Source organism: Erythrolamprus reginae, chromosome 1, assembly GCF_031021105.1.
Source record: "Erythrolamprus reginae isolate rEryReg1 chromosome 1, rEryReg1.hap1, whole genome shotgun sequence".
Taxonomy (NCBI): domain Eukaryota; kingdom Metazoa; phylum Chordata; class Lepidosauria; order Squamata; family Dipsadidae; genus Erythrolamprus; species Erythrolamprus reginae.
This window is the reverse complement of record NC_091950.1, coordinates 306,642,251-306,670,250: the sequence shown is the minus strand read 5'-3', so window position 1 is coordinate 306,670,250 and position 28,000 is coordinate 306,642,251. Positions and strand designations below refer to the sequence as shown.

The 28,000-nt window shown below is 39.9% G+C and overlaps 1 protein-coding gene across 1 annotated transcript in view; it reads left to right on the top strand.

Moving 5' to 3' along the window:
• LOC139175070 (triadin-like) overlaps positions 1-28,000 on the top strand; it is a 102,896-nt gene that overhangs the window by 52,655 nt on the left and 22,241 nt on the right. Inside the window, exon 2 of the mRNA XM_070765964.1 lies at positions 12,502-12,713. Within this exon, the coding sequence (XP_070622065.1) occupies positions 12,502-12,713 (212 nt within the window). The remainder of the gene's footprint in view (positions 1-12,501; positions 12,714-28,000) is intronic.

Below are 28,000 nucleotides of genomic sequence, written 5' to 3'. Positions count from 1 at the left end.
ATAACTGAGTATCTGATGTAATTTAGAATTATTTTTTCCTGAGAAGAGTTATGGGAAGCTTTTCTACTAAATAATTTATCTGATGTAAACATCTGCATTATTATTGTGCAGATACTTACATTTTGAGTTTTGCCATTATTAAATGTAAAGCTCAGTTGGAATGTTCTAGTAGAGGGGTGAAATATAAAAGATAGGAAATTAAAAAAAGAAATTTTTTTAGTTTGTATAGCAATCCCAGAAGATCATGCTTACAGATAAAATAACTTTTAAAGGAAAAAGAGATCTTTGATAGATTATTGGAGCAATTGTACAGTGGTTCTTTTTAATGTTTTATAATATACAAAATATTTGTATACTTTATATTTTGATAATATATAATTTTATTAAAATTTAAAAAACAATAAAAATGATAAAAATAAAGATTAGAAGTGAAAAAGAAATGAAAGCAAAAGCTAAACATGCAAGAAAGTGAAAATAAAAATAGAAGAGAAAGAAAAAAAATATATAAATAGATTTCTAACCTTTTTACAACAGCTATAAGCACAATTATTCAATCTAATGAAACAGTATGTGTGGGTAGAGATACAGATATATAGAACAATCATTACCTAAAAGCATAGCATAACAATTATTTTAAAAGCATTAAAAACTGTAAAATTGAATTAATAAAACAGGAAAAGAAAATAATAATAGATGTATGGATGTCAATAATAGTGGTGCCACCCATTCACATATCCCCTGGGTTGGGTAAACAAAATCCATTTATATCAAGATCAATCTTTCTTAAATGCTAGCATTAATTTATCAGTAATTGATGCTAGTATTTGGTAATAGTTTCCTTTTTCTTATAAATCACAAGTGAATGAAGGCAAATATATGTATTGCAGAATCCAATCTCAGTTTCTCACTTGGGACACAAGTTTAGTGTTCTGGGCTTTTGGGCTCATGTTGGAGTCCATCTACATTCTAATGAGAGAAAAGTTCCAGCATGAGTCTCCAGCATGAATCTAAAAAGGTGGAAGACTAAATCTCAGGTCCCAATAACTGACCCAGATTGGATCCTGTAATAACAATAGATTTTTTAAAAAAAAACTTGTGCTGAGCAACAAGTGAAATTATTTTGTCTATTACTTCTTATGCTGAAAATAGTCTTAAGTGCAAATAACCAAATAAACATATGACAATTTTTTTAGCCAGGGCTTAAATATTACATTTAATTAGCATACATTTATTTAAGATGACTTCAGTATCAAGTATTGCAATAAAATATGCCTTCTAAAATATTATTACACGTTGAAAATGTAAAATTCATTCTGTTGGGACCCATTCTTTCGTCCCTTAAATCTATTCAATAATTAGCCTACAGAAACAGAATCAAAAAGAATAGTTAGGTCAGTTATTATTTCTTCTGGGTTTTACCATCTCTGCAGAAATGACTATACAAAGGTGTTTGTGAAATTGCAGTGTAGCCAATGAGACAAAAAACCCCTGTCAAGTCAGCTCTTTTGTTCTCCCAAGTATCTGCAATCTGAACATTTGCACCTTTATCTCTTTGCATTAATTTAAAATGGAAATGTTTGTGTGGGACCACATAATGCATTCATGATATGCAAAAGAATTTTGACAGGATCAACAATGCTGTCTTGTGTTTTTTTTTAATCAAACCGTTTTTTGTATTTGAATAATGCTGAAATGCATAAAAGCAATTTTTAAAATCCACCAATAATAGAAATGAAGAATGGGGGAAGGGAATCATATAGTTTATATAGGAACTATATTCTTTGTCATATACCTGTACATTCATAGTAAACTCAGGATGTTTTTAGAATTCTAATCTAAAAGTACCATGAAATTACTTCTAAATTTTAAAGAAAAAAATATACTTTAGTATCACCTTATTTTTCTATTTTGAAAAAGTTTACAATGATGTATATGTGTGGTCTGAATGTTACTTTAAACTTAAGAGGCTTCCATTTTCTCTCATAGTACTCTCCAAGGACTCTTGTGAGTACCTTCTGGAAATATTATTTGAGACTTTTTTATATTATATTATATATGGTGGAGGGACCATCACATCCACTGGGAATGGCCTGTCCCACCTGTGCTGCTAAAGGAGGCATGCTGTGAGCATTGTCAACCTGATTATCTTGGTGGGTGAGGTCCAGGATCAGGGCCTTCTCTGCTGTTGTACCTTCTCTCTGGAACATCTACCCCCTCCCGGTGTGAGGTCAGCGGTAATCCTTCTGAGCTTCTGCAAGAGCCGAAAGACCTGGTTCTGCCAGGTAGCTTGGGGCTTCAATGGGGAGACATCAGAGTGGAGGTGGTTGTTTAACAACAGATCCCACCTCCTCACCCATCCTTCCCCCTCACTCTCCACCAGCGTTCCCCGTAAGCTGCGCGCATGCGCACGCGCGCCCCCCCAAATACCCCCACACACCCTTTTCCACAGGCGCGCCCTCCCCACCCCCCTGCCAGCCCACGGGGGGGGGGGGTTGCGGGGAGCCGTGGCCACCCCTGCCTCCCCATGGTGCCTCCGCCCCCCTCGCGCCCCTGGCCTCTCAGCGCTGCCCCCACGCCCGCCCGATCCGCCCCCTTTCCTCTCTGCCACCTCCTGCCTTGGGGCGTGACTTCTCCCGTGGCTGCAGCTTCTCCTCCTCGTCCTCATCCGCGCTCCCAGCCAGGGGGCTGCGAGAGAGGGTTTTCTCTGCGTGCCTCAGGAATGCCCACCCTGCCCCTCTCGCAGCCCCCTCACTGGGAGCGCTTTTGTCCCGCACTTTCAGCAAGGGGGCTGCAGTAGAGGCAGGGCAGGCGTTCCTGAAGAGCTCAGAGAAAGCGCTCTCGCAGCCCCCTCACTGACAGAGAGAGAGAGAGAAAGTTAGTGAGAAAGAGAGAGAGAGAGAAAGGGAAAGAGAGAAGAGAAAGAAAGCAAGAGAGATAGAAAGAAAGAGTGAGAGAGAAAAAAGCAATAGAGAGAAAGAAGAGAGAGAGAGAGCAAGAGGGGAAAAGAGAGAGAAATGACTCTTGATTTAAAGCATATGGTAAAAAGCACCCAAATAATAACAGAGAAAAAAACCCCAGCCGTTTGTGTGTGTGTGTGTGTGTGTGTGTGTGAACTCTTGAACCATTTCCAATAGCTCACCTGTTATTGGAAATGGTTCAAGAGTTCACATACACACACACACACAAGGGGGGAGGAGACAGGGATGGAAAAAGAGGAGAAGATAGTAATAATAGTACAGTAGTCCCTCACCTATCGCTGGTGTTACGTTCCAGACCTGGCCGCGATAGGTGAAATCTGCGATAGGGAATTTATCAACTGATAGTACTTATTTAAGTATTTATATTGTAATTGTTTGGTAGTTTTCATTGTTTTAAGTGTTTATAAACCCTTCCCACACAGTATTTATTTTAGATACAGTATTTAAATACAGTATTTACAATTTTAGATATATATATATATATTTTTTAAAAACCTGCCGATCAAGTTTGGCGGGCTGTTTAAATCTGCCGATCGGCTTCCTCAGAAACCCGCGATGAAGTGAAGCCGCAGTAGGTGAAGCGCGGTATAGCGAGGGACTACTGTAATAGATTTTGATTTTGTTTTATTATTAATTTCTTTTAATAAAAAAGAAGGGAATTTTTTTTCTTATTTATTTATTCATTCATTCATTCATTTATTTATTTATACATACTTCTATGCTGCTCAGTCCCAAAGGGACTGCTGCTCAGACACTATACTTTTCCGCCCACACCGAAAAAAAATTAGAGGGAACATTGCTCTCCACATCATTAATTGGATTGTATCACTGCATTTGTTTTAGCTTATTGATGTACATTTATCTTTTATGATTGTAAGCCACTTCAATTTACCTTGTCGTAAAATGGGCAGCCAATAAATTTTATCAATAAATAACTCAAACGTCATAACATGATCTTGGCTTCATTTGTGTTGCTTATTAGAATGCTAGACTCCATCACAGAAAATCAGAAGGAAACAGGCCATTTTATGCTTAGAATTAAGAAAATACAGAGTTGTTCTATTTTAGAATTGCTGTGCTTTATTTACTGAAATTTATCTGTCTGTAAATTAAATCCAGAGGATGACAACTTGCATTTAACATCTGTTTTCTCCCATTATCTCTTACATAAGGCAAGTAATCAGTAGATTTCCAGATGTTTTGAACTAATTCAGATTACTATTTCTGCCTTCCCTTTATTTAATTTTTTATAGAGACAACCAGCTTAGGGCAGAGGAAAAATAAAACTTTGCTAAAGGGGTGCTTTGATATGATGGAAGCTTGATCAAATGAAGTAGATTTGTGAATTAAAGTAGAGACACCATTTGAGTACATTAAATTAAATCATGTGATAACTGAAACGGGAAGATTGATTTTGTCTGAAAATTCCACCAGCCTCACTATTTTAGAATAGAATAGAATTTTATTGGCCAAGTGTAATTGGACACACAAGGAATTTGTCCTGGTGCATATGCTCTCAGCGTAGATAAACAAAAAAGATACATTTGTCAAGAATCATGTAGTAGAATACTTAATGATTGTCATAAGGGTCAAATAAGCAATGAAGAAACAATCAATATTAATAAAAATCTTAGGATACAAGCAATAAGTTACAGTCATACAGTCCTAAGTGGGAGGAAAAGGATGATAGGAATGATGAGAAAAACTAGTAGAAATAGAAGTGCAGATTTAGTAAAAAGTCTGACAGTGTTGAGGGAATTATTTGTTTAACAGAGTGATGGCGTTCGGGAAAAAACTGTTCTTGTGTCTAATTGTCTTGGTGTGCAGTGCTCTGAAGCGACATTTTGAGGGTAGGAGTTGAAACAGTTTATGTCCAGGATGCGAGGGGGCAGTAAATATTTTCCCCGCCCTCTTTTTGACTCATGCAGTATACAGGTCCTCAATGGAAGGCAGGTTGGCAGCAATTGTTTTTTATGCAGTTCTGATTATCCCCTCAAGTCCCCAGACAGTTATAGAGGTGCAGATGACAGACTCACTGATTCCTCTGTAGAACTGTATCAGCAGCTCCTTGGGCAGTTTGAATTTCCTGAGCTGGCGCAGAAAGAACATTCTTTGTTGTGCTTTTTTAATGATGTTTTTGATGTTAGGTGACCATTTTAGGTCTTGAGATATAATAGAACCTAGAAATTTGAAGGTCTCTACTGTTGATACTGTGTTGTCTAGTATTGTGAGACGTATAAGGGTGTAAGGGTTTCTCTTAAAGTCTATCACCATTTCTACGCTTTTGAGTGTGTTCAGTTCTAGATTGTTCTGGTCACACCACAAGGATAGTTGTTCAACTTCCTGTCTGTATGCGGATTCATCATTGTCTCGAATGTGTCCGATCACTGTTGTATCATCTGCAAACTTTAGTAGTTTAACAGATGGATTATTTGAGATGCAGTCATAAGTGTATAGACAGAAGAGAAGTGGTGAGAGTACACAGCCTTGGGGGCACCTGTGTTAATTGTACATGTATCTTATGTGATTTTTCCTAGCTTTACTTGCTGCTTCCTGTCTGTTAGGAAACTTGTGATCCACTTACAAGTGTGTTCAGGTATCGCTAGCTGATTTAGTTTGGTTAAGAGAATGTCTGGTATGATGGTATTGAATGCTGAACTGAGTGTAGGTAATTGGAGATTCAAAATGTTGAAGGATATAGTGTAGAGCCATATTAACAGCATCATCTGTTGATCTATTTGCTCAGTATGCAAATTGCAGGGGGTCTAACAGTGGATCCGTGATAGTTTTTAAGTGGAACATCACTAGCCTTTCAAAAGTTTTCATAACTACAGATGTTGGAGCAACTGGTCTGTAGTCATTCAATTCCTTGATGGAGGGCTTCTTTGGCACTGGGATGATAGTAGAGCATTTGAAGGAGGAAGGAACATAGCAGAACTCTAGTGATTTGTTGAAGATTTGGGTGAAGACGGGGGCCAATTGGTCAGCACAGACTTTTAAAGCAAGAAGGAGTTATCTTGTCTGGGCCTGGTGCTTTTCCAGGTTTCTGTCTGTGAAATAGATCTTTCACTTCCTTTTCTGTGATCACTAGGGGCTGTAAACCCAATGGGATGGGTTCAATTGTAGAAGATTTAGCTGTTGTTGGTGTGTCTGGGATGGAAGTTGTGCAGATAAGTGGTTGTGGTTTCTTTTCAAACCTACAGTAGAACACATTCAGGTCATCTGCCAATTGCTGATCTCCTTCAGCTTGGGAAGGTGGTTTGCTGTAACCGGTGATGTTTTTGAGAGTTTTCCACAGGTTTTCTGGTTCATTTGTTGAGAATTGATTCTTTAGCTTTTCAGAGTAGTTCCTGCTCTGATCTCCCTTGTTAATATCTAATCTCATATCTAATATTTAATCTCATTCTGTAAAATATAAAACAAAAGCTACACCTACTACTCCAACTCACTATTATGTCGCATATCCTACAAACGTCTGCGATCATGCAGATTCTCTTTACCCCCTCTCTTTTTTATATACTTGTCTTTTTTTATTCTATACTTCTTTTTTGATTCCCCCATTTCTTCCTTTTTTTCAGGATCTATTATAATGGTGTTTTACTTACTAGTTAGTTAGTTACTAGTTAGTATATACTATATGCATATACTTGTTGTATATGTTGTAAATACACTTTGTATCTGTTGCTATGAAATGTAATTCTTTTCGCAAGATAATATACTATAACTTATACCATTCATAATTTTCCATATATTCCAGAATTACTTTCACAATGATGTAATCACCTGCCTATCACCTTTACTTCTTTTGACCCTCACCCCCTTCCCTTTTCACCCCCTTTTTTAAAATGTGAAACTTAATAAACTATTTTTTCAAAAAAACAAAAAAACCCAAAAGCTTTCATGTTATAGCTTATGGATAAATATTTTTATGAATTAATTATTAAATCAGTTTTCCCTTAGAACTTGTTAAAGGACATGTTGGGTTGTATCTTCTTGAATCTCAAATTTCCAGTTTGAATGGTTCAGTTTGATTTGCCCAAGATCTTTTACTTGGGAATACTGTATACTTGTTTGGAAACACTTGAGATGACCCTGAGGCACCCGGAATTTCTTTCCAGCTTCTAATCTTGTCATCATTTCTTGTCTTCATTACTGTCAGACTTGAAGTATGTAGTTAGACAGAAGGAAGCAAATGCACTTTTTTATTGTTGATATTGACAATAATTGAGAATTAGAAACCATAACAAATATGCTTCATTCAGATATTTCCTAGCCAATCTAGTCCCACTTTCTGGCTGCCTCTACTATAACACTGAATGAGAAATGCTAGAAAAAAATACTAGCTTTAGGATTAATTTCAATTATCAATGTGAAAAATCTATGTAAGGAAAAAACAACTATACCTTATTTAACACTATCTTCTGAAGTATCTTTGGATTTTTTTTCTTTTTTCTTTTCTTCTTTTAAAAATTCAAATTTTCCAGGTGCTTTGTTCTTAGTTAAAAGCAATAATAACCTTCACAATAGATTGACGTGGAAATTATTATATCACACAGGCAGGTTCCAACCCCAGGTTGATGTAAGCAGCAGGAGGGGAAGAACTCTGTAGAAAAAGACACATTATTTCCATATTAATTCATTTTTAAAATATAAAAGACAGAAGCAATAACAGGTCACATACTGTTTTAATATTTAATATTTTCTGTATTTGTCCCTTAAAAGCAGTCTTGAAATTGATTTCGTTGTACATTTTTCTCATTCAAAACTCTGTCACACATTTTCATATAGAAAATGGATTTATACATAATTTTGCTTGGTGTGTATATATTTAATTCAATTTTTATAGAATAATTATCTCTTCTAGAAGAGATGAAATATGTTTAATATAGTACTTGAATATGGAGACATCTAGAAAAGTCAAATCACTTATCCAGAAAAAGTTATTTAGGTTTTTAAGTGCAAATGGGTGGGAATGTCTGTGCATCTTATAGAGTGAATGTTGCTGAAGCCCTTCCCCCACCCCCCCATTGACCATTTTCGGCCTCTACGTGCCCTGTGTTTGGCCTCTGTGCACCCCATTTTGGGCCACACCAGGTGGTGGAGATTGCTGTTGTCTATCGCCACTGCCTGCTGCTGCTCACTGCAGCCATTCACCACGAGCAAGGGACTGCCTGGAATAATACTAATAATACCATCATAACAACAGGCCATATATAGTTGATGGGACAGACAATAGTATTTATTAAGTTAACAAATATACCCTCCCTCCCCACGTGGAACAGCAAAAAAAAGGACCTATGTGTTATGGTTGGCTTATATCCAGCTCCTTTGGTCATGGACTTGGAGGAGAATGAACTGGATCCATCTGGATATCATAGGCCAGTGGTTTTTATCAGAGGTATCGGAAAGTAAGAGTGAGGGAGATTTAGGGTTTGGGGACCCTCCAGAGGCTGCAGACTCCTCAGCTGTGGTAATGTGGGAGTCAGATAAGGAGGGGGATAGTGTGGACCCCATAATAGATGCTAGATTCAGAAGAGTGCGAGTGAGACAAGAGTATTTTGGCAATATAGATCTAGGCATAGCTTGTCATCACAGATAGTATAAAAGGGGAGGATTCCTTTATGGAGAGAGAGAGAACTAGCAGCCAAAGTGTTTCTCCCTTAAATCTTTCTGCAACCCTGCAATCCCAACTTTGGAAGGCATATGTGAGTACCTGTCCACGCTAAGAATTAATGACTTGAATTTATGACTTTCTTTTGGATGCTTGTTATCAGCTGTGCCGATAACGCGGGACTTTTGGCAGGCAAAGTGAAACTCCTCTGATCTCATTGTTGTTTCCAGCATGTTTCTTTGTAAATAGACAACTATGCATAGTGATTTGGCTTCTGAGTCTTCATTGGGGCTTAATTACTGCTAATTAACTAGGCTGAACAGGACAACATAGAGGCTGAAAACAGGGCATGCAGAGGTAAAAAATGGTGTGTGTGGAGGCGGCAATAGGTGGTGGCAGTGATGGCAGCAATGGCGACAGCAATCCCCACAGTCTGCAACAGCTAATAAGCAGTATTCCGGGAGGTCAATCCAACCACCAATCAGTTTCTTGTGCTAAATTAGGCTGCGGCTATGTTGGAAACTGGCCAGGCTCTTTGCTGCAAAGATGCTAGTCAGCTGAATACTGATGGATGCTGAGAGGCAGAGGCAGATTTTTTTTTCTTGTTTTCCTCCCCAAAAGCTACGGAGTGTTCTATAGTGCAAAAATATGGTAATTAACTATATTCTAAAACTACTATTCTAGTGTCAAACTAGGATGTTTTTTCTTGATTAGAATATTTCTTTCTGTATCTTAAAATAAGTATTCTGTGTCTCTCATATTGAGCACCAAAAATAAATTTTGAGTTGGGTGAGTTATTTTGGTTCAGGTATTTGAAGACCATTATAATATCCCAAGAGATCTAAATTGGTCAAGTGGTTAAACTATCAGACTAGAAAATGGGAGACTGAATTCTAGTTTCTCAGCTGATGATTTGGGGTAATTTGCTATCTCCCATCCTTAGGAAGGAGGCAATGGCATACTACTTAAAAAAAAATAGTTCTAATCCAGGCAATTGCCAGGCATCAGCACTGAACTGAAGTCATAAAAAACTAATGTCCTCAAGGTCTAAGACATAATGCAATGGTCATAAGTATGAAAAATGGTGATGTCAGTTTTTCAGTGGCGTTGTAACATTGAACGGTCACTAAAGGAACTGTTATAAGTTGAGAACTACCTATATTTTTCAGCACTGAGTAATATTCTATTTTCACTATTTAGCAGCACAACTTTTTGGAGAACTCAGAAATACATCATTTGACCTGCACTATTTTTCTTCAAAATATTACTTACTTACTTACTTACTTACTTACTTACTTACTTACTTACTTACTTACTTACTTACTTACTTACTTACTTACTTACTTATTATTAATTGGACTTATATGTTACCCCTCTCCATGGACTGGGGGGGGGCTCACAACATTTCAATAAAAATATAGTATATAAAACACATCTAAATCCAATTAAAATAAATAATTAGTTTAAATATTTTAAAAATAAAACATTCAAATACACACTACAAACATCCTACACATAATGCCAGTTATCATATTTTTTAAACTAAAACATAGAACTGCAAAATCAGATAAATGGTTATACCTCAATCTGCATATTAGTCCAGGTATTGCAGAGCAGGTGAGCTTGAATTATAATTTGCAAAAGAATTATTTCATTAGTTCCTCCTTATGCAAATTTGTCAAAATGGGGCAAAGGAATCTGAATCAAGGTGGCTTTAGAAATATCTGTTTTCTTGTTCATTTTCCAATATGTAAACCAGGTAATGCTTATAACAATTTTGAGATCTCTGGGCAGGAGGTTCTTTTACAGTATAATGCTTTTCCAGATAGCTGTTATCTCTGTTAACTGTTACATAATAATAGCCATCATGACAGAAGCAGCTGAAATAGAATGCATTTAAGAAGCATCATCTGTTGAAATCACACAACTGTTCCACTTTTGATGGAACACATAGTGCTACTGATTTGGAATTTGGCATTTTGTAGTAAGTAGAGCTTTGTAACTGTTGCTTGGCACACGTTTGTCTCCTGGAGAAATTTGACAGAACCAAAATTATGCCTTGGAAAATGGAAAAAGTGTTGCCTTTTAAGATGCAAAAAATATTGTTAAAAGCATACAGATTGCTCCATGTATATGAGTGCACTAAGCTGAATACATCATTCATCAATAACACTCATTTCAGTTAGGTGGCAAAAGCTAGTCCAATTTTGTTCAGCTTACATGACATTTCAAGGTAGCAATCCTAGGTTTCAAACAAATCACTTGATCAGCAGAAGAATATTTGAAAAGAATGCAAATGGAAAAAGGACAAAGAACAAGGGAAATTGTGTACAATGCAAAATGGGTAAAATTGTCCTGCTGAGAAGGAATCCAATTAGACTTATGTCTGTCGACTTTGAAAAGCATTAGAATCTTCTCTAGTAAAGCTGGCAGATTGTGTTATTGTCATGAATGATTGTAACATCTGAACAACTCTAATTCAGATTGTAACCCCAATTCTGACAATTGGAGGAACTGTCTCAAAATTTCAATCACCACATTTAAATAAGCAAAGATCTCACTCTGCCTAAAATCTGCAGCAAAATAACTTAAACAGGGATTGTTTATCATATTGATAGGGGAAGTTATTTCACTCATTTGGGAATCATGGCAGAAGTACACTTTTCTTTCCTTCTGATTATATGTCATTGTGTAAACCTAGAATAACGTACAGTTAGTTTTTTGTGCCTAAAACCACCTCTATTTATTGGACCTGATGGACTATGTACATACTTCTTTAAAAAGCTCTCCACAATCTTGGCTGAACCTCTAAGCATTTTTTTTTAATCCTTCAGGATTAGCTCCTTATCCAACCTATGATCACTAGCCACAGTCACCCTTATCTTCAAAAAAGGAGATCCAAGAAACATTGAAAATTACAGACCAATTTCGTTGGGTTGCGTCACCTGCAAAGTCTTGGAATCAATCATAAACCAATCCATTACACCCCACTTAGAAACTAATAACCTACTCTCCAACAAACAATTTGATTTCAGGAAAAAATACATCCTGTAGCAATAACAAATTAATTTTTACCTTAAACTTGGCTAATACATCATTTCTGGAAGATGTATTTGCCTGATGGTATGCTTATTTATGTGGACATCCAACTTGCCATTGAAATTTTGGCTAACTAAAATAGGGTTAAACAGAAAGCAACTTACAAATAACAAGAGTAATGAAAGCCAAGGTACAATTGAAGGCAAACTGCGATCACATTTTTAATCCCAAACCACAGCAAGATGGAAATTATGGTTTGCTAGTACTGAAAACTAGTAACCATAACAGCATTTATTAAGTGGACAGAATTATTCCTTAAAAGAAGCTTCTGGATTCTTTAAAAAAGTCCTTGCAGAGGAGCCAAATGTTTACTATATTTTTTTTTAAAATTAAATGTAAATTTGAATAAAAACCATTATACATTTGCCTTTATAAAATATGAATATGAATAACAGCAAGAAGCTAAAACATTTAAGAGGCTATTTTACTGTGGAGTATACTTATAATGAAAGAGAGAAATTGGAGCCCGTTCTACAGGCACTGCTATGCGTCTTTCAAAAGCTTGCTGTTTCCTTTCCTTTGGCCCTGTGGATGTTGCCTTTGACTTTTATTTTTAATTCTGTGCTTTTCCTTATTTTCTTTCATATTCTCTTCTACTTTTCCCTACACTTCTCCTAAGAATGATGGTTGGTTGCCAACTGTCCTAGGAATTCCTTTCCTTTTGGATAGTCTCCCTTTGCTGCATTGAATTCTTTACTTCTTATATTCTCTTCTCTTTTTCCTCTTTTTGTCTTAGTGGAAATGCAGTGTAATGGTGGAAATGCATGTGTCAAGACACTGTGCACTGATTTAATTTTTTTTACTTCTTGTTAGGACCTGTGTCCACAACGACCGTCATAGACAACAAGAATGGAACAGTTCCAGTGCCGCGTATAAAAATGTCCAACAGATCAGTATCAGAAGATTTTGCAACAACCTTCAGTTCGCCTGCAGCATGGCTCCTTGTAGCTGCTCTTATTGTTACCTGGTCAGCAGTGGCTATTGTCATTTTTGACTTAGTGGATTACAGAACTTTAGCAGGTACTGTAATATTCATATATGCTGTAAAATATAAGGTATTTCATGCATGCAGAAGAATCTGGTGAGAATTGTCATCTGGGAATTTACCAAATTATTGTTCTCCACAAATTAACAAAGTTATGAACCAAACATAAACCATTAACATTGATTTCAGTTTTAAAAAATCTGGGATATCTAATTATTCTATATCGCCTTATTTCTTTTTAATTCTTAATCAAATTAGTATATTATTGTACATGCTAGATAAGTGGTGGCAAACCTTTTTTGGTTCATGTACCAAAAGGGTGTGTGTGGGTGTGTTAGCATGCATGCACATCCCACACCCCTCCCATCCCCTTGATGAATGCACATACACCTGCGCTGCCCCCATGCATACTCACAATCCTCCCCATCCTCTCCCATACGCACAGGCCTTACTGAAACCTGGGACATGATTAAAATGGACAAATGGGCAAACTAGCAGTTCAGAAAATGCACTTACGGTTTTCCTGTTTTTTGCACACTGGGACTTCAGGAAGCTTCCCTGAATCCTCTGGACTGCAAAAAACAGCACAACAGGCAAACCGGAAGTACATTTTCTGAACTTAGGTTTAGGTTTATTGGATTTATATGCCGCCCCTCTCCGCAAACTCGGGGCGGCTCACAACAATAATAAAAAACAGTACAGTACATAATACCAAATCCAATGCCCACCCATCTAGTTACAATTTAAAATTAATAATCTCATAAAAACAGTATATATAAAAAACAGGCACACAGTCAATCAATCAACAAAACAACATGGGCAAGGGGGAGGTGTTTTAGTTTCCCCATGCCTGACGGCAAAGGTGGGTCTTAAGGAGTTTACGAAAGGCAGGGAGGGTGGGGGCAATCCTAATCTCAGGGGGGAGCTGGTTCCAGAGGGTCGGGGCCCCCACAGAGAAGGCTCTTCCCCTGGGTCCCGCCAGACGACATTGTTTAGTCGACTGGACCCGGAGAAGGCCAACTCTGTGGGACCTAACCGGTCGCTGGGATTCGTGCGGCAGGAGGCGGTCCCGAAGATATTCTGGTCCGGTGCCATGAAGGGCTTTATAGGTCATAACCAACACTTTGAATTGTGACCGGAAACTGATCGGCAGCCAATGCAGAATGCGGAGTGTTGGAGTGATATGGGCATACTTGGAGAAGCCCATAATTGCTCTCGCAGCTGCATTCTGCACGATCTGAAGTTTCCGAACACTTTTCAAAGGTAGCCCCATGTAGAGAGCGTTACAGTAGTCGAGCCTCGAGGTGATGAGGGCATGAGTGACTGTGAGCAATGACTCCCGGTCCAAATAGGGCCGCAACTGGCGAACCAGGCGAACCTGGGCAAACGCCCCCCTCGCCACAACTGAAAGGTGTTTTTCTAATGTGAGCTGTGGATCGAGGAGGACGCCCAAGTTGCGGACCCTCTCTGAGGGGGTCAATAATTGCCCCCTCAGGGTAATGGATGGACAGATAGAATTGTCCTTGGGAGGCAAAACCCACAGCCACTCCGTCTTGTCCGGGTTGAGTTTGAGTTTGTTGACACCCATCCAGGCCCCAACAGCCTCCAGGCACTGGCACATCACTTCCACTGATTCGTTGACTGGACATGGGGTGGAGATGTACAACTGGGTATCATCGGCATATTGATGATACCTCACCCCATGCCCTTGGATGATCTCGCCCAGCGGTTTCATGTAGATATTAAATAGCAGGGGGGAGAGGACTGACCCCTGAGGCACCCCACAAGGGAGAAACCTCGGGGTCGACCTCTGACCCCCCACTAACACCGACTGCGACCGACCGGAGAGGTAGGAGGAGAACCACTGAAGAACAGTGCCTCCCACTCCCAACCCCTCCAGCCGGCGCAGAAGGATACCATGGTCGATGGTATCGAAAGCCGCTGAGAGGTCAAGGAGCACCAGGACAGAGGACAAGCCCCTGTCCCGGGCCCGCCAGAGATCATCCATCAACGTGACCAAAGCAGTTTCCGTGCTGTAGCCGGGCCTGAATCCAGACTGCTGAGGACCTAGATAATCGGCTTCATCCAAGGACCGCTGGAGTTGAAGTGCCACCACCTTCTCGACAACCTTCCCCATGAAGGGAAGGTTGGAGACTGGATGGTAGTTATTAAGCACGGCTGGGTCCAGGGAAGGCTTCTTGAGGAGGGGGCGCACAACCACCTCCTTATAAAGGGGCGGAAAGGACCCCCTCCCCAAGGAGGCGTTGACAATCTCCTGGACCCAGCTCCGTGTCACCCCTCGACTGGCCGAAACCAGCCAAGAGGGACACGGATCCAGTAAACAGGTGGCGGAACTCACAGCTCCAATGGCCTTGTCCACTTCATCTGGTGTCACCAAGTCAAACTCCTCCCAGACAGATGGACAAAGACGTTTAGCCCCAGTCACCTCGACTGACTCATTGTCAGTCGACTCTGTTTCACAATTGGAGTCGAGGTCTGCTCGGATCCGGGCAATTTTATCAGCGAAAAACGTATTAAAATCCTCGGCACTACTCTGCAAGGGCTCCCCAACTCCCCTCTGATTAAGAAGGGAGCAGGTTACCCTAAACAGAGTGGCCGAGCGGGATTCCGCTGATGCAATCAAGGCGGCATGATACGCGCATCTTGCCGCCTTGAGCGCCACTTTGTAAATGGCGCTTCCAGTTTGTCCGTTAGGTGGGTCTTTTTGCACTCTGGGGCTTCAGGGAATTTTGCACTGGGGAATTTTCCTACATGGCCGTGGTATCACCACCAGTGGTGGCGGCAGAGCACACCCAGCCACTCGGGACCCGAGGCGGAAGGGAATGCAAGTAGATGGCAGATGGCGAAAGGTCCCACAGAAACCGAGCTCGTCAGCCCCAAAAGATGAGTGAGCCTTGCCATGTCCCTCCAAAGCAGCCCTTCCCCTTCTAACATCAGCCTTACCTTCTGCTGCTGTTGCTGCTGCTATGAGGCTAAGTCTGAGAGCAGCAGTGGCAGAGATAGAAGGGAAGGCAAGCTGGTGGCAGCCGGCAAAAGGTCCCATGAAAGCCAAGAATGCCAGACCCCAAAAGTGGAAAACGGCAAGCAGATGCTGTGGGGCTGCTGCACCTGCGCACCTGCATCTCCCACAGCCCTCTTCCAGTGCAAACTCCCATCCTAACGTATGTGCAGCCCCAGGATATCTGCTTGGAGAGTGAGCGAGGGGCGACTGGGGGACAGGTTCGGGAGTGTGGCCAGCCAGCAATCGCTACTGGTTCAGTGAACCACCGGCAGCCACTGCTACTGGTATGCCCAAACTCATTCCGAACTGGTAGAATTTTACCCCTGGTTTAGATGCTTGCATAACAAATAACAATGGAAACCTTCTTCTCTAGAATGTTTTCATTTCCTTGATTTGGGCTACAATATAAATCAAAATACAGTATACAATATAATTATACAGTGATCCCCCGTTTATTGCGTCCCCAACCATTGCGAACAGGGTACTTCGCTATTTTTCAACCCGGAAGTCAAAATACCATCTACGCATGCGTGCCCGTGGGCACGCATGCGTAGATGGCAACCGGGAGATCAGCTGCTGGGCGGCTTCCCTGAGTCTTCCCCCTCTTGCTGGCGTCAGCGAGGAGTTTCCCCACCGCCCACGCAAACTCCTCGCTGCCGCCCGCCCTTCGCCCGCCCACGCCGTTCATTCTCGCCGCACGGGCCTGTCCACGCTGTCTCTCGGCGCTTTCCAGCTGAGTCCGGGAGCGAGTTCGCTCCCGGACTCAGCACGAAAGCGCCGAGAGACAGCGCCAAGGAACGGGCCTGTCCACGCTGTCTCTCGGCGCTTTCCAGCTGAGTCGGGGAGCGAGTTCGCTCCCGGACTCAGCACGAAAGCCCCGAGAGACAGCGCCAAGGAACGGGCCTGTCCACGCTGTCTCTCGGCGCTTTCCAGCTGAGTCGGGGAGCGAGTTCGCTCCCGGACTCAGCACGAAAGCCCCGAGAGACAGCGCCAAGGAACGGGCCTGTCCACGCTGTCTCTCGGCGCTTTCCAGCTGAGTCGGGGAGCGAGTTCGCTCCCGGACTCAGCACGAAAGCCCCGAGAGACAGCGCCAAGGAACGGGCCTGTCCACGCTGTCTCTCGGCGCTTTCCAGCTGAGTCGGGGAGCGAGTTCGCTCCCGGACTCAGCACGAAAGCCCCGAGAGACAGCGCCAAGGAACGGGCCTGTCCACGCTGTCTCTCGGCGCTTTCCAGCTGAGTCGGGGAGCGAGTTCGCTCCCGGACTCAGCACGAAAGCCCCGAGAGACAGCGCCAAGGAACGGGCCTGTCCACGCTGTCTCTCGGCGCTTTCCAGCTGAGTCGGGGAGCGAGTTCGCTCCCGGACTCAGCACGAAAGCCCCGAGAGACAGCGCCAAGGAACGGGCCTGTCCACGCTGTCTCTCGGCGCTTTCCAGCTGAGTCGGGGAGCGAGTTCGCTCCCGGACTCAGCACGAAAGCCCCGAGAGACAGCGCCAAGGAACGGGCCTGTCCACGCTGTCTCTCGGCGCTTTCCAGCTGAGTCGGGGAGCGAGTTCGCTCCCGGACTCAGCACGAAAGCCCCGAGAGACAGCGCCAAGGAACGGGCCTGTCCACGCTGTCTCTCGGCGCTTTCCAGCTGAGTCGGGGAGCGAGTTCGCTCCCGGACTCAGCACGAAAGCCCCGAGAGACAGCGCCAAGGAACGGGCCTGTCCACGCTGTCTCTCGGCGCTTTCCAGCTGAGTCGGGGAGCGAGTTCGCTCCCGGACTCAGCACGAAAGCCCCGAGAGACAGCGCCAAGGAACGGGCCTGTCCACGCTGTCTCTCGGCGCTTTCCAGCTGAGTCGGGGAGCGAGTTCGCTCCCGGACTCAGCACGAAAGCCCCGAGAGACAGCGCCAAGGAACGGGCCTGTCCACGCTGTCTCTCGGCGCTTTCCAGCTGAGTCGGGGAGCGAGTTCGCTCCCGGACTCAGCACGAAAGCCCCGAGAGACAGCGCCAAGGAACGGGCCTGTCCACGCTGTCTCTCAGCGCTTTCCAGCTGAGTCGGGGAGCGAGTTCGCTCCCGGACTCAGCACGAAAGCCCCGAGAGACAGCGCCCCCCGGATCCCCAACCCGGGTTTGGGGGGCTGCTAGGAAGCCCCCCATGCCGGCGGCAAACAGCCGCCCCGCCCCCAATCTTCGGCTCCTCGCTAGCGCTGTGGGAGTAAAAACACCGTCTGCACATGCGCAGATGGTGTTTTTACTTCCGCATCGCTACTTCGCGAAAACCCGCTCGTTGCGGGGGCTCCTGGAACGGAACCCTCGCAACGAGCGGGGGATCACTGTAAAGCTTTTTAAAGCTACAAAAATTCTAAAATACTTTGACTGAGGCTGAAGAACTGTGAGGAACAAGGAAGAAAATTCCATTTGTTTGAATTCAGTGTAAATGTAATTTACATTTAGTTCAACTAATGTGATTTTTTTTCTTTGAACATGACAATTTTCTCTCTTGTGAAATTAAAAATTACAGTTTGACATGACGTTTTGGAAGGATTCTGGGATGTAATAGGCTGTAATTTTTTAGTATGGATAATGATTTCTCCAGAACCAGCAATGGACATTGCTGTAATAGTGGTATCATTATTGCATTGCCCGTTGCTGGTTCTGTAGAAATAAGAAGCTAGTATCTAGTTAGATCCAATCCATGAGCTCTTCATCTTGTACAGAAACATTACATGGATATCCTTCTCCTACTTCCCTGTCATGTTATCTAAGTTTCATTCCAATGTGTGCCTGAGATAGTTTAAGATTATCCTTGGCTTCTTTGTATTTCCATCTTCTACTTAGAATTTTGTCCTGGTTAAAATCTACTTTTAAAATCTTCATTGATGAATTGGTTGCTGATATGATTAGACCTTGAAATTTGCCCAGCCTTTTCACAATTGCTCTCAATTTCTTAACTTATTCTTATTCTTAACTAAAAAATCTAGATGCTATTTCACTGTTTGATAGGAGATTTCCCCCCCCCCCCTGAATATGCAGACAATTCCAAACAATTCTGAAATCTGCAAAATTCAGCTAAGCCCTAATTATCATTGTTTTATATTAAGCAACTCATAGATTTGTTTGGGCAAATTTCATGTTCTTCATTAACGAGATCATTGAAGATTAAACTTTGGTCTCCAGTTCATTTTTGTGGTTGTTAAATAATTACGAATCGTATTTTAGTGGTTTGAATAGACTGCACAAAGATTTGTTTAGTATTTTTTCAATTACATGTGAATGGGGCAATATATTTAATGCAATAAAATAACTGCAAATGAGAGTAATTTATGCCGACAGGATAGATATCTTCTTTGCTAATAATGGAAAACTGTTACTGTATATACTTATTTTTTTACCAGATATTGAGGGTAGGAAACACTTTCATTAAATCAAATTTAGCAACTGGGAGAAGCAGCTGGTGCAAAATGCAGAAGGCCATGTATTAGCTATATGAATGTTTCATTGGTTGATGCCTCTGGCCAATGGGAGACCAATTCCCCCTGAGTTTCAATTAGCCCCAAATCTACTGATACTGTACTTCTAAAGGCCCTTAAGACTGATCATGTTCCAGGCAAGGGAATCATCATTTTAGTGACAATATTTAACATGCTACATTGTTTACATTGTTTACATTGGTTTAGTTCAAGGGCGGATTCCCATTCACGCCACTACTAGTGTGCTGTGTGCACAGCTTCGCTTCTCATATGCGCCCAGGGTCTTTTTTGCTTCTGCGCATGTGCAGGGAACAAAATCTCATGAGGGGATGTGTGTGTGTGAGATTTCCGCTATTTTTTTTAGCTTCCACGTCTGCACTGAAGCAAAATATCGCCAAAGTCTCTCTCTTGCACATGTCCCTTTGCGAGATTTTGCTTCCTGCACATCCGCTAAAGCAAAAATATGGTGGGACGCATGTGTGCATATGTAGGAGAACAGAAGTTGCATGCGCAGCACAATTTTTGCTACCGGTTGCCGTCCTCATCCGTACTAGTAGCAACCCAATACTAGCTTATTCTCTTGATTGTTTTGGGTGTAGCTGTGTCTTCTAATATGTTTTGTATTGCTTTTGCTGCTGCACGCTGCCCGTAGCTGCTGTAACTGAGATGGGCAGTTATATTTATTTCCAATACAAAATGAAGGTTGAAGAGAATATACATGTAGTAAAATATAGAAGAAGAGATATGAGAATAAAATACATTGATGAAGAAAAAAGGGAGAGATATATGAATGTAAGAAAAGATAAGATATAGGAGAGACAATTGGACAGGGGATGGAAGGGACACTAGTGCACTTATGCACGCCCCTCACTGACCTCTTAGGAACCTGGAGAGGTCAATCGTGGATAGTCTAAGGGGAAAATGTTGGGGGTTGACACCACAGATTCCGGTAATGAGTTCCACGCTTTGAGAACTCGATTGCTAAAGTCATATTTTTTACAGTTAAGTTTGGAGCGATTAATATTAAGTTTGAATCTGTTGTGTGCTCTTATGTTTTTGCGGTTGAAGCTGAAGTAGTCGTTGACAGGCAGGATGTTGCAGCATATGATCTTGTGGGCAATACTTAGGTCATGTTTAAGGCGTCGTAGTTCTAAGCTTTCTAGACTCAGGATTGTAAGTCTAGTTTCATAGGGTATTCTGTTTCGAGTGGAGGAGTGAAGGGCTCTTCTGGTGAAATATCTTTGGACATTTTCGAGGGTGTTGATGTCCGAGATGTGATATGGGTTCCAGACAGATGAGCTGTATTTGAGGATGGGTCTGGCGAAAGTTTTGTAAGCTCTGGTGAGCTTATATAATTCATAATTTCTATGATTTATATAAATCATAGAAATAAGGAATGATAAGAAGGAGAATGGCATCACTGCACACTGCTGCAGTTCTATACTTGCATCTCATGTACTCTCCTCATTTTCACTTTTTCTGACCTCTCCTTTTTTTCTTTGAACTGCTGTTTTCTGATTCTGTCTCCTTCCTCTCTGTATTTTCTGCCTGGTTTGAAGAAGAAGCTCAATCTTTTCAAAGATCAATTTTTTCCTGCTCTCATAGGTTTTTTTTTTTTAAAAAAGATTAAGAGTTGCATTACAAATCTAATAAATTATTATTAATTATTATATTAGGCAGAGCATCTAAAGAACTGCAGAGCTTAAAGTTACCTCCACCTGCTTTTAAAAAAAAATGCATTTGACTTGTATGCATGAGGCTCGAGATAAGAGTTTGCTCTAGTCTAGATTGTGGCTAAAAGCACATTACATGTCTTCTCTAAACATTGTCTAACAGGGTTGTGGAACTTCTCAGAGCTATATCTATAATTCAAGTGTGGCCTGCTATTTTGATTCCTCCAACAAAATGAGTCTACGAGGGGCTTTTGTCTTTTAGATGAAAGATAGAGAAATTATAAAGGAGCACTCAGAGGTATATTAAAAAAAAAGGAGAGAGCTTCTGATAATTATGAAACAACACAGATTGTTCCCCCTGGTCTTATAAATAATAATAAAAGATAGAGTGCAATAAAAGTGTGATTCATCTTCCACCAAATCATCATACAATTTAACAGCTTATTTAAATCCATCCTTAAAATCATCAGTAAGCCCCATTGGTTGGCATATAGTCATTGCTTGAAGTTTATTTATTTTATTTTTTATTTATTCATTTGTCCAATACACAAATACATAGGAAGAAAAATAGACATGTGGTAATATATATAAGGGTAAAAGTGAACTTAGAGGAGAGGATATATGAAAGGAAGAGAATATATATGATAGGTGAAAGAAAGGAAAGACAATTGGACAGGGGACGAAAGGCACACCAGTGCACTTATGTACGCCCCTTACTGGCCTCTTAGGAACCTGGAGAGGTCAATCGTGGAGAGTCTAAGGGAGAAATGTTGGGGGTTAGGGGTTGACACAATTGAGTCCGGTAATGAGTTCCACGCTTCGATAACTCGATTGTTGAAATCATATTTTTTACAGTCAAGTTTGGTGCGGTTCGTATTAAGTTTGAATCTGTCGCGTGCTCTTGTGATCTTGTGGGCAATACTCAAACCGTGTTTTAGGCGCCGTAGTTCTAGGCTTTCTAGGCCCAGGATTGTTAGTCTATTTTCGTAGGATATTCTGTTTCAAATGGAGGAGTGAAGGGCTCTTCTGGTGAAATATCTTTGGACATTTTCAAGGGTGTTGATGTCTGAGATGTGGTATGGGTTTCAGACAGATGAGCAGTAGTCTAGGATGGGTCTGGCAAAAGTTTTGTAGGCTCTTGTGAGTAGTGTGAGATTGCCTGAGCAGAAGCTGCGTAAGATCAGGTTAACAACTCTAGAAGCTTTTTTGGCGATATTGTTGCAGTGGGCTTTAGCACTTAGGTCATTCGATGTTAGTATTCCAAGGTCTTTTACTGAGTGTGGGTTAGCAGTGAGAGATTGTTTATTTAGAATGTATAATACCACCTAGCTCAGAATTTTTTCTCATTATCGATGAGTAAGAAGTTTTGCTTTTTGTTTTAAATGAATTCTTTATATTTGCAAAGTACAATTAGATATGCAACCATTTTGGAGTAGGTCAAGGTGCTTTCCTGGATAAGGGCCAGTACTAAGCAGTGGCTTTTCCAAAATATTTTAAGTCTCTGATATCCTCTGTGGTTGAGGCTTTGATTCTCACAGTTTTGCAACATTAATTGCTTGAGTGATCATTGCTATAACTGTAAATAGCACAGAAATTTATACACTCCTGCACTGTGGTCTGGATACCGATATATAGGAGAACAGTAATCACTGAGGCTGATTAGTGGAAACAGCACAATATGGGCAGCCTTGATGTCACATGATGTATTTTAATATATTTTAATTTCCCCGGTTCATTCAGATAATTTGAATATATTAGAATCTTCCTTGTTGTAGAGGTAACCAGAGGTGGGCTCCTCCTGATTCAGACCGGTTCTATGGAATCAGTAGTAATTTGGCAGCAACCTAGGCCTGCCATGCCCCTGAACCAGCTCATCTTGTTTTTTCCTTCGGCACATGCACAGGGATTTTAGCACTGGGCGCAAAGCATCCCCCACCCTCCGCATAGCACCTTTGAAAGCGAACCAGCAGCTAGGAAAATCAGAACCCACCCCGAAGGTAATCCATGTTTTTCATGGAAACAAATAACTAGACATGCATCATCTGGCAAGGTTCTTAAGTTGATTTAAGTCAAAAATGTAAAACAGCAATATGGGATATCTATAACCAAGCTGTTTTGATATGTTTCTAGCAACAGATGTATTTTGATTTCAAAGTTTGAACTCCTGTAATGCAGCTTTTACTCTAACTAGTAGCTATAAATTATTCTAAAATGTGGTCTTAAAAACACAAAGGAATATCTCTTCACTAAAGACAGAAGGAAATACCCTAGTGAATATTTTAGATGTTCAGGCTCACAGAAAAAATTGAAAGCCAAAGAAAAGGCTGAATTACAAAGGTGTTGTTTCATCATGTGGCAGATTCTACTACCTATGGGGGAAAAAAGTTTGCTTTCTTATTTTGAACTGGAGTTTTTGCAGTAATGATATAGGAAAGCTACAAAGAGGTTGATCCAGTTTGATTATAATTTCAGATTTTATTGCATAAAATTGTCAAAATAAACTCTTAGTTTTTAATAATTTTGTCAGGTATAGCTCAGATATTTAATTACACACACACACACATACACATATTATTTGATTTAATCTATCACATGATTTCTAGTATTAAATTGTGGAAACACTTTTTAAAAACTAAACTAAATCAGATTAGAAAGATATATAGTCCCAATTCGTTGCAAAAATGAAGGTTCAAGCCTATCTAAATCTGAATAACATACGAGTTGTAATTATTACATACCTTAAGAACTCAAATGAAAAAAATCTATGAAGCTGTAATTCAAATACAAGAAAATCCATATCCAGGTAATAAAAACAACAGTAGAAATAAAAAAAATCTAACTGATAAGATACAAACACGAAAATGCCATAAAATATCACAAACTTTCTGGTTTTTCTTTGAAGACATTTTTCCATAGACATTTACCATAAAATACAATATATCTTCAATAGCTGAAGAAAGTGTCAGAAAGAGGAGTTAAAACCACATCAGGGAGACAAAAATGCCATTTCTAAAAAGCATTGGCCTAGCCCTGAAAGGCACTAATAAAGGCATCCAGTAAATTCCGAAGTCAGAAGCTTCGTCTCTCAGGGTTAAGTTCTCCTTAGTTGCAGTTCCGAGAGAAAAGCTTTGAAGATCCCCCAAGGATAAAGATTGAGAAATAACCCAGAACTGGAGGATCTTGAGACAGAGATGTTAGCAACCCACAAATAGCTCAGTTCCGGCCATGAAATGGAAAGCAAAGTGTTCCTTGAAATGTGGAGAAGAAGGAAAGAATATTTATTATTTATTTATTTATTTATTATTTAGATTTGTATGCTGCCCCTCTCCGCGGACTCGGGGCGGCTCACAGCAAAATATAACAATCGTAACAAATCCAAATAAATTTAAAATATTTTAAAAAGTTTAAAAAAGAACCCCATTTACTAACAAGCACACACACAAACATACCATGCATAAATTGTACATCCCCGGGGGAGGTGTTTCAGTTCCCCCATGCCTGACGGCAAAGGTAGGTTTTAAGGAGTTTACGGAAGGCAGGGAGAGTAGGGGCAGTTCTAATCTCTGGGGGGAGTTGGTTCCAGAGAGTCGGGGCCGCCACAGAGAAGGCTCTTTCCCTGGGGCCCGCCAACCGACATTGTTTAGTTGACGGGATATGTGCATTATGGAACTGTAGCCTTATATTGACATAAAGCAATCAACTGCTTAATATGGTTTCAACGTACAAATGTAATTTGCTAGGATTAGGACCAGGATCAGATAAGCATATGGCTGCAGAAAGATGCTATGTGAGAGCTCCAATGAATCTTAATATGGATCTTGGGGTTCCTTAGGTAATTAGTTCTTACACCACATAGAAAACAAGTAGCCTCTTGAATTCCACCACAGACAAACTGATATTTGATTAAGAGAAAAATAGAACTGGTATTAATAAATAGATAAATAAGATACAGTATATAAATAAATAAATATAGGAGATCTGGTGGTATAATAATTAGAATGCAGTATTGCAGACTAACTCTGTCCATTGGTCTAGAGTTTGATCTTGAAGGGCTCCAGATAGATTTCCCTCTCTCTGACGTCAGTAAAATGCTGGGGGCAATATGCTGACATTGTAAATCACTCAGAGAAAGCACTATGTAGAAGGATATAAGTGCTATTGCTATAAATGAATAAAGACAAAAAGCTTTATTACAAGGCTACCTTATAAAGGAGTTTAGTATTGCAAAGCAGGAATAACTAACAATGTAAATACTTGCTTGAAATTCTATGACAAATATCAAACTGGAGCAAGTTTGTCATTCTAAAGGTCATCCTCATTTAAGAAACTACAATTGGAACTAACAATTAGTCCTTAAGCAAAGTGGTCACTAGTGAAACCATAACTGTGCTCATGTAATTTTACTTCAGCTACCCTTTGCTTTAGAGATCTGCAAAAGTTATAAATTGAGGATTGATTGCAAAGTTTCTTTTTTGTTACAACTTAAACAGTTGCTGTATCATATAATCACTCAGGAAGGACTACCTATAATTCAGGCAATTTTTTCCCTACCATTCAGTCACATCGGATTCTTGAAACTTGCCTGGAGAGGTCCTTGCAGTTTTCTTGGCAAGGTTCCCCCCACCCCCATTTGTGACAATTTCTTTTCTTTTTAAAAAAATAATTTTTATTGAACATTTTAAAGTTAAAAACAAACACAGAAGTTTATACAATTTTCTTCTTTATAGCAATTGTGTGTCACTAAACATTTTAAGTTTTACAGTTTTTTCCTCTCCAATTTTTCATTTCTATTTTATACATATATTTCACAATTCTATTTGTATACATCATATAATCGTGTACTCTATTTCTACCTTATTTTCTATTTCCCTTTATTAATTTATGTTTAATACCATCTTGTAGCACTATTATTCTCTTTCTTGCATTATTTTCTTATCCTTTGACCCTCTTCTCTAACCACTCATACCGCTTTTCCCATACTTTATAATATTCTGTTTCCTCTTTTTCTTTGTAAATTTATCCATTTTGGCACACTCTTAAGATCTTTCTAATCATGTTTTCTTCTGATGGTACATATTTATTTCCCCCCCCAATTTTGAGCATATATTAATTATTCTTGAAGCTGTTATCACACATATTATTAAGTATTGTATTTCTTTTTTATATAGGTTACAGACAATATTCCCAATAAAAACATTCCCAGTTTCATCTCTATCTTTTTCTTTGGTGATCTCTTCTAATTATATTTTAATTTTATTCCAATATTGTTTTGCCTTTGGGCAGGTCCACCACATATGGTAATATGTTCTTTGAGTTTGATTGCATTTCCAACAATTAAAGTTTGTATTTGGGAACATCTTAGCCAACTGTGCAGGTGTGAGATGCCACCTGTAAAACATTTTGTACATATTTTCCTTGTAGGCTACAGACATTGTTAGTTTATAATTTTTATTCCATAATCTCTTCCATTTATTTAAATCTATATTGTAACCAAAATTTCAGGCCCAAATGATCACATTTTCGTTAACTATTTCGTCTTCCAATTTGTATCTCAATAGATAATTATAAATCTCAGTTTCAAATTATCTTCTGTACCTTGTAAAATTTTATCTAATTCATATTTTTCTTTCTGAAATCCATATTTTTCCAAATCCATTTTATATCTAGACTGTATTTGCCACCAATCAATGTCTGTACCCTGTTCTTTAAGCTCTTGTCTTGATTTCAGTTCTCCTTGATTGTCTGTTAAATATTTGTATTAGGTGCCCATTTCTAATAGCAGCAATGACAAAATGGCAATATATGTATTAGGATGTTGTGACGCAAGCTATACGCTTTAATATTTGCATGATGATATTGCACAAAATGCATAAGTGGCACGGTTTGAATTGAGGTGTCCTGATGAACATTTTATCTCTTTACCCCTACTCAGTTCCACTCCATTATAATCACACAGTGCCTTGTCTGCCCAGTGTGAAGTTGACACATTTTACAAATTGTTTAAATAAACAGACAAACAGTGTGAGGGATAAGGCAATGATGCTGGTCTCCTTTGACACTAGTGACATTGGAAAATGCAGTTAGCCTGTCCTGAAAAATCAAATCCAGGCTGCTAGATAACAAATCGAAGCCCAGAATTTAGAAAGTTCATTACATTCTCAGAATGCTACCTGCTCTACTCATAGGAACAACTAGACAGGCAGAGTTCAAGGCTATCAATGTGTTGTTGAAATGTAGTACCCAGTGGAAAGATTCACATTTGACAGGCCTTGGGGAATGTTTCTGGACAAACAAAATTGGAGAGATGGACTCTCCTTGAACTGAAGTGGAATCAGACTGCTGACACTTAACATCAACAGAGTGCCAAAGCAGCTTTGAAGTAATCCCCTGGGGGAAAGTTAACAGGGGCTAAGCAGTATAAAGTTTGGAAAGGTAATATATTTCAGAAAATAGTATAAGGCAATACTGTACAGTATATTGTTGGTACATGTCACCAGAGAAACTGTCTAGAATTTCTTCAAATTTATGTTGTAAAAAAGCTAGAAAATTTCAGACTCAATCACATATAATAACTGAAAAAAATAATAAAAATTTAAAGATTAGTACCCAATTTAAACCAGAATGTTTAAGGGACTGATGGATAAATAGATGGAACTTTGTTTTTATATATGACTTAGGATATATTATGTGCAGAAGGGTAGATAGAATCAGCTTTATCCCAATAGAGGAATAGATGGTGAAGAAGATGGAACTTGCTGAGATGGATAAATTGGCTTTGATTAGAGACAGAACATTGTTGAAGTTCATTGTTGATTGGAAACCCTTTATTGACTTATTGCATGAATTTGAAAAATAAAATAAAATTATGATATACTGTATATTTTTTTTATGATTAGTGAGATTATAGAGAAATCTAAACAATGTTGTAACTATTAAGATGTCAATTTACAGTTACACTTCACTGTCTTAAAAGAATATTGGAAGTTATTTCTTTGTATTTCTTTTCTGTACTTTTCTTTCTATTCTTTGTTTTCTTCCCTTCCTTTCCTGTTTTATCGTAAATATTGGTTCTTGTTATTGTTTTAATCTTTCATCTTAAAGTTTTAATCAAGTTTTAAAAATAAGGGAAAAATATAAGATATACAAGCAATTGGGAACTGGATTAATGGATAGATGAGA